Source organism: Gossypium hirsutum, chromosome A07, assembly GCF_007990345.1.
Source record: "Gossypium hirsutum isolate 1008001.06 chromosome A07, Gossypium_hirsutum_v2.1, whole genome shotgun sequence".
Lineage (NCBI taxonomy): Eukaryota > Viridiplantae > Streptophyta > Magnoliopsida > Malvales > Malvaceae > Gossypium > Gossypium hirsutum.
The window spans coordinates 44,655,998-44,663,224 of record NC_053430.1 but is presented as its reverse complement, the minus strand read 5'-3'; the positions used below and the strand labels follow the sequence as shown (position 1 = coordinate 44,663,224).

At 33.2% G+C, this 7,227-nt stretch overlaps 2 protein-coding genes across 2 annotated transcripts; both read right to left on the bottom strand.

Moving 5' to 3' along the window:
• Positions 1 to 369: 369 nt before the first annotated feature.
• Positions 370 to 2,720, bottom strand: LOC107956233 (BTB/POZ domain-containing protein At5g17580-like). Its single transcript, XM_041118146.1, has 3 exons — positions 2,185 to 2,720; positions 2,041 to 2,110; positions 370 to 1,949 (listed from the first exon to the last, which is right to left on the bottom strand). Exons 1-3 carry the CDS (start codon positions 2,217 to 2,219, stop codon positions 825 to 827), a joined length of 1,230 nt encoding a protein of 409 aa, XP_040974080.1. The 5' UTR covers positions 2,220 to 2,720; the 3' UTR covers positions 370 to 824.
• Positions 2,721 to 4,106: 1,386 nt separating this feature from the next.
• LOC107955751 (BTB/POZ domain-containing protein At5g17580) lies at positions 4,107 to 6,638 on the bottom strand. Its single transcript, XM_041118145.1, has 3 exons — positions 6,111 to 6,638; positions 5,967 to 6,036; positions 4,107 to 5,875 (listed from the first exon to the last, which is right to left on the bottom strand). The coding sequence occupies exons 1-3, from the start codon at positions 6,143 to 6,145 to the stop codon at positions 4,301 to 4,303; spliced, it is 1,680 nt and encodes a 559-aa protein (XP_040974079.1). The 5' UTR covers positions 6,146 to 6,638; the 3' UTR covers positions 4,107 to 4,300.
• Between the last annotated feature and the right edge of the window lie 589 nt (positions 6,639 to 7,227).

Below are 7,227 nucleotides of genomic sequence, written 5' to 3'. Positions count from 1 at the left end.
GGAAATCAGCTTGGTCTATTGTTGTTCGAGGGATCAGCTTGCTGATGTTTTAACCAAGCCATTAGTTGCTACAAGGTTCGAGTGTTTAAGGAAGGAAATTGGAGTTTATTGTTTTGTAGCCAAGGAGGAGTGTTAAAAGGTGGCAACAAATAGCATGTGTACGTTATCCGGATGAAATATGTTAAAAGGTGGCAACAAACAGCTCATGTAAGTTACCCGGATGAAATACAGCAACATGCAAAAGTACCATATGTTATCCGGATGAAGTATTTTTTTTTGTGTGTGTGTGTGATAGGCGACCTATATCTAATCTGACAACTTTTTTGCCTGGATAAAGTTAGTCAACCAAAGCAGCTTTAGATAATCAGCAGGTTACTATTGAGCTGTTTTTGTGCAATTTACTTTTTAGAAAATTTATTGCTCTTTCAATGTAATAGTTTAATATATGTACATTTTATCTTTAAGCAAAAAATATGAAAGAAGTTTCTCCTTCAACATCTGAGTTTTTCCTCTGTTTTCATCTTTCAACACAAATTTTAGTTCTTTTATTTTTGTTTTGTGATCAAAAACCCAACAACCTTGATGCTCATTTTCTCCATTTCCATCCTTACTTCATCTTCTTCCTTCTCTTCTTTCTCTGATTTGTCGTCATAATAAGCCGTCCGGGCCAGTGTTTCTCGCATCTGCAACTGTGCCATAAACAGCACCTGCACTACTGCTCTCACTGGTAATCTTTCATTTTTGGCAGCATGCTCACAAGCTTCAGGTGACATTTTTCGGAAATCCAGGGCCTTACAAACCTGTTCTTTCTCCTTCTCTGTCAGTTAAGCATGCTTTTCAAAGTATATGTCGATAGCCCGGTATATTCCATCAGAGTTTCTTTTTGTTCCTAACGCTGCTGCCATGGACATCTTTGCAAGTGAAATGAAACTGTCTATCATTAAATCCATATCACAAGAAACTTCAGCTAAGAATTCTTCCATGAGTTCTGCCACGGAGATAAATCCAGAAGCATTGGAGCTATTGTAATTGCTGTAGAATACTTTCAGAATCCTCCTTATGCACTCAATATCATATTGCACTTCTTTGGCATAGCCTTGAGGAAGAATTAGCAAGTCCTTTACTTTTGCCTGGTCCAGCTGCTTTCCAATCCTAATCTCAAAACCTTTCCTACAAACCGAGCTAGCTTCCAAGTTGATCGCGCATCGGAGCATTTCGAACAACAATGTGCAAGGAAGGAGTTCTCTTCCGTGAGGCAGAAGCTTTTCCAAAGTTTCAATTACATTTCTTTGAGATTTCCTCTTGTAAATTGACATAGTCTCCCTTCCATTGTTACAATGAAAGATCCACTTCTTTGCATATCGATAAATCGAAGCAGAAATGTAAGTTGGTGGGATTTCATGCTGTTTCATTGTGTAAATGATAGGCTCATATAGCTGGAGAGACAATGTTGTCAAATCCTCCTGCCAGTCAAGAGCAAAGAGCCTCCTCTTTGCATTAGGCCTATCACTGTCATCACCTTTGTCTGTAGAGACGATTATCGGTTCCCCTAGATGTCTCGGATTATCTGATGCCTTTGCAATCATAGCCTGTAAGCAGGCATCGAATAAACCGATCTGCATTGTTTGTTGAAGGGACTTATCGGAGGAGCGCAAAGCCTTGATAATTTCATTCCAACTAGGAAGGACTGTTTGTTCGAAGAAAGTAACAGCTTTGCTTAATAGATTGTTATTGCAGTGATTTTCATCCATACCCAAGTAGAAAGACAAGCAGATGAGTGGTACAATGTTTTCAGTGGACATCTGAACTGCACATCCATGGCAGAATCTTGCAACAAGGTCGAAAGTCTCTGAATCAGCTGGAATGTCATGAAGCAAGTAATATAGATCTGCATTGGAATTCTCTTTAAGTAAGGCAGCAACTTTAGCTGATTTTGAGGCCAGAAGTTCCTAAATTATAATGATCATATTCAAATTTAAGTGTTGATTGATAGAGAAGATATTATTAATGAAATGAAGGTTGTTTTGGAACATATCTCACTTTGTCTAAGGAAAGAGGCATACTTCCTACTTGAACTTCCAATTCTGTAGAAGATGCAGATTTAGTCATCCTGAGAACAAAAACGAAAAAGTTATAAGGCGGAAATTGGCAGGAATCTGGAGAAACAATTCGAAGATTCAATACCACAATAATGTATCTACGTATCGCCTTTCGGTCATGTTGTTTGGTTTCAGCTTTTGAATGCCAACCAGAATGCAGAATCAGAGTAGACTTTATAAATTCAGGTTCCTTGATCAGTGTGACAAAGTTAGGCCAACTCAGTGCTACAGAGTTGAAAACCAGAATGTTCCATAACAGTAACTATAATATATTGATAATATTAACAGCAAAAGTTTTATGAACAGTTAAATCGGATGTTAGCGATTCTTAAACAAAATGTTTGATGGGGAAAAACAGTCGTATGAAAACACAGAAGAAGAAGCACGTATATGTGATATCTAGGATTGAAAGCCAAATTATACAGAGAAAATATATTAATTACCTTGAAGAATATAGTGAGAGAAGTAAGAGAGGAAGAACAGCATTTACCTCATTGGTAAATCTTCATTTGTTGAGAAAGAGTTGAAGGAAAAAGTAAAACAGTTCTACAATAACACAAATACTAGTTCCTAATTTTATGGGGGTTCTGTTATTTAAAATATTTTCCAAAGGGATTTTGATACTAGAAGCTGTTTATTTTATTATTATTACTTTTTCCATACAAAACAAATTAATTTATAATATTTTTGGATTCAAATTCGATTCATTTAAAAAGATTTATATCAATAAATTAAAATGAAATCAAATAATATTTTTGAGAAACAACTTAAATTTAAAACAATCATTAAAAAAATATTAAAATTTAGACAAATTGTTTTTTAATTAGACTTTTTTAAGGGTCGAGTCCTAGATAGAGCTGACAAAATAGGTCTGAGCTAGAAAGCTCGCTCATAATGACTGAACTTAAAACAATTAGAGCATGTAACGATCCGAGCTCAAAATAAATTAAACTTGAGAAAGTTTGAACTTGAGCAAATGCTAAATTCGTGTTGATCCGAGCTCGAAAAACTCGAGCTCGAAATAATCCAAAATCAGTGCCGATTCAAGCCCATAATATGTTCGATCCAAAACTTGAATTTATAATTAAATAGACATTAATAATTAATATTATGATAATAATTAAATAAAAATAAAATATAAACAAATAAGTGATAATTATATTAAACAATTATAAACAATAAAATTAATTAACAATTTAAGTTATAAATTAAAACAACTTTTTTTAATAATTATGAATATAAAATATTTTTAAATTTAATAACAAATTTTCAAGTTGATTTAAATATGAACATTAATTTATCTAAATTAATTTTTAGAAATATATTTTTAAATAAATATAATTGTAAACATTATAAAGAAAATGAGTAATTGATTGAATTTTGCAAAGGCTAATCTTTTTACCGTTTGTGCTAAATAAATTAACTATACATCATGTTTTCTTCTTTTTCTTTTTCCTTTTTTTTTTTTACATTTTATGCTCATGTTTGATGATAAAAGTAGTATATTTTTCAACATTATAGTTGTATATCCCGTATTGAAACGGTTGATAGAAAAAAATTAACTTAAAAGTGTAGTTAATATGTTATTTTTACAACCGAATGGATTAAAATTGATCCAAAATAAGAGGTTGGACTGGTTAATCCATGAACTAATATGAACCGATTGTATTGAGTTAAAAGATTGATTTTGATCAGACAATTGAACTACAAAAACTATTTTCTTTTTTTTAATGAGTTTTTAATAATTTATCCAATTGAATTGGACAAATAAATCTTACTAGGCGAACGATTAAACTAAAAATTAAATATTTAACTAGTTCGATCACTGTTCCTATTTTAGAAAACTCACTAAGAAAACAATTATCAAATTAGAAAAAAAATTATAGCAAAAACTTTAAAAACTAATAAAAAAATTGGAATTTACCTGTTTTGAGTTAGCAAGAAAGCAAGAACCATAAATTTTTTTTTTACTTTTTAATTTTGCCAATGTATTACAAATATGAATCATCCTTTTTTTTTAAAAAAAATCTGTCTTAGAGAATGAATTTCGATAAATTGATATTCAAATTTAATTGAATTTAGACATTCATTTCTACGTATTTTTTGAATTGAATTTTTAATAATTTTTAATTTTTAAAATTTTTGCTTACATAGAAGTATCTTGTCTATTACTGACATGCATTGTCATCAAGATGACTGACTCAACTATTGTGATGAATTCCGCATTTTGGATGCTCCTTCTTCTTCTTGGCCGGACAATGGAAGTCACCCATGCTAGTCATGCACCCAAATTTCCTCTTCATTTCACTCCACAAGCTCACCTTTCCTTTATTTACTCTTTGCCTGATACACCCATTTGTGATTTCTTGCTTCATTTCACGGCAGTCCTTTTCAAGCTCCTTCACCTTGATGCTCATTTTCTCCATTTCCATCCTTCCTTCATCTTCTTCCTTCTCTTCTTTCTCTGATTTGTCGTCATAATAAGCCGTCCGGGCCAATGTTTCCCGCATCTGCAACTGTGCCATAAACAGCACCTGCACTACTGCTCTCACTGGTAATCTTTCATTTTTGGCAGCATGCTCACAAGCTTCAGGTGACATTTTCCGGAAATCCAGGGCCTTACAAACCTGTTCTTTCTCCTTCTCTGTCAGGTAAGCATGCTTTTCAAAGTATATGTCGATAGCCCGGTATATTCCATCAGAGTTTCTTTTTGTTCCTAACGCTGCTGCCATGGACATCTCTGCAAGTGAAATGAAACTGTCTATCATTAAATCCATATCACAAGCAACTTCAGCTAAGAATTCTTCCATGAGTTCTGCCACGGAGATAAATCCAGAAGCATCGGAGCTATCGTAATTGCTGTAGAATACTTTCAGAATCCTCCTTATGCACTCAATATCATATTGCACTTCCTTGGCATAGCCTTGAGGAAGAATTAGCAAGTCCTTTACTTTTGCCTGGTCCAGCTGCTTTCCAATCCTAATCTCAAAACCTTTCCTACTAACCGAGCTAGCTTCCAAGTTGATCGCGCATCGGAGCATTTCGAACAACAATGTGCAAGGAAGGAGTTCTCTTCCGTGAGGCAGAAGCTTTTCCAAAGTTTCAATTACATTTCTTTGAGATTTCCTCTTGTAAATTGACATAGTCTCCCTTCCATTGTTACAATGAAAGATCCACTTCTTTGCATATCGATAAATCGAAGCAGAAATGTAAGTTGGTGGGATTTCATGCTGTTTCATTGTGTAAATGATAGGCTCATATAGCTGGAGAGACAATGTTGTCAAATCCTCCTGCCAGTCAAGAGCAAAGAGCCTCCTCTTTGCATTAGGCCTATCACTGTCATCACCTTTGTCTGTAGAGACGATTATCGGTTCCCCTAGATGTCTCGGATTATCTGATGCCTTTGCAATCATAGCCTGTAAGCAGGCATCGAATAAACCGATCTGCATTGTTTGTTGAAGGGACTTATCGGAGGAGCGCAAAGCCTTGATAATTTCATTCCAACTAGGAAGGACTGTTTGTTCGAAGAAAGTAACAGCTTTGCTTAATAGATTGTTATTGCAGTGATTTTCATCCATACCCAAGTAGAAAGACAAGCAGATGAGTGGTACAATGTTTTCAGTGGACATCTGAACTGCACATCCATGGCAGAATCTTGCAACAAGGTCGAAAGTCTCTGAATCAGCTGGAATGTCATGAAGCAAGTAATATAGATCTGCATTGGAATTCTCTTTAAGTAAGGCAGCAACTTTAGCTGATTTTGAGGCCAGAAGTTCCTAAATTATAATGATCATATTCAAATTTAAGTGTTGATTGATAGAGAAGATATTATTAATGAAATGAAGGTTGTTTTGGAACATATCTCACTTTGTCTAAGGAAAGAGGCATACTTCCTACTTGAACTTCCAATTCTGTAGAAGATGCAGATTTAGTCATCCTGAGAACAAAAACGAAAAAGTTATAAGGCGGAAATTGGCAGGAATCTGGAGAAACAATTCGAAGATTCAATACCTCAATAATGTATCTACGTATCGCCTTTCGGTCATGTTGTTTGGTTTCAGCTTTTGAATGCCAACCAGAATGCAGAATCAGAGTAGACTTTATAAATTCAGGTTCCTTGATCAGTGTGACAAAGTTAGGCCAACTCAGTGCTACAGAGTTGAAAACCAGAATGTTCCATAACAGTAACTATAATATATTGATAATATTAACAGCAAAAGTTTTATGAACAGTTAAATCGGATGTTAGCGATTCTTAAACAAAATGTTTGATGGGGAAAAACAGTCGTATGAAAACACAGAAGAAGAAGCACGTATATGTGATATCTAGGATTGAAAGCCAAATTATACAGAGAAAATATATTAATTACCTTGAAGAATATAGTGAGAGAAGTAAGAGAGGAAGAACAGCATTTACCTCATTGGTAAATCTTCATTTGTTGAGAAAGAGTTGAAGGAAAAAGTAAAACAGTTCTACAATAACACAAATACTAGTTCCTAATTTTATGGGGGTTCTGTTATTTAAAATATTTTCCAAAGGGATTTTGATACTAGAAGCTGTTTATTTTATTATTATTACTTTTTCCATACAAAACAAATTAATTTATAATATTTTTGGATTCAAATTCGATTCATTTAAAAAGATTTATATCAATAAATTAAAATGAAATCAAATAATATTTTTGAGAAACAACTTAAATTTAAAACAATCATTAAAAAAATATTAAAATTTAGACAAATTGTTTTTTAATTAGACTTTTTTAAGGGTCGAGTCCTAGATAAAGCTGACAAAATAGGTCTGAGCTAGAAAGCTCGCTCATAATGACTGAACTTAAAACAATTAGAGCATGTAACGATCCAAGCTCAAAATAAATTAAACTTGAGAAAGTTCGAACTTGAGCAAATGCTAAATTCGTGTTGATCCAAGCTCGAAAAACTCGAACTCGAAATAGTCCAAAATCAGTGCCGATTCCAAGCCCATAATATGTTCGATCCAAAACCTAAATTTATAATTAAATAGACATTAATAATTAACATTATGATAATAATTAAAATAAAAATAAAATATAAACAAATAAGTGATAATTATATTAAACAATTGTAAACAATAAAATTAATTAACAATTTAA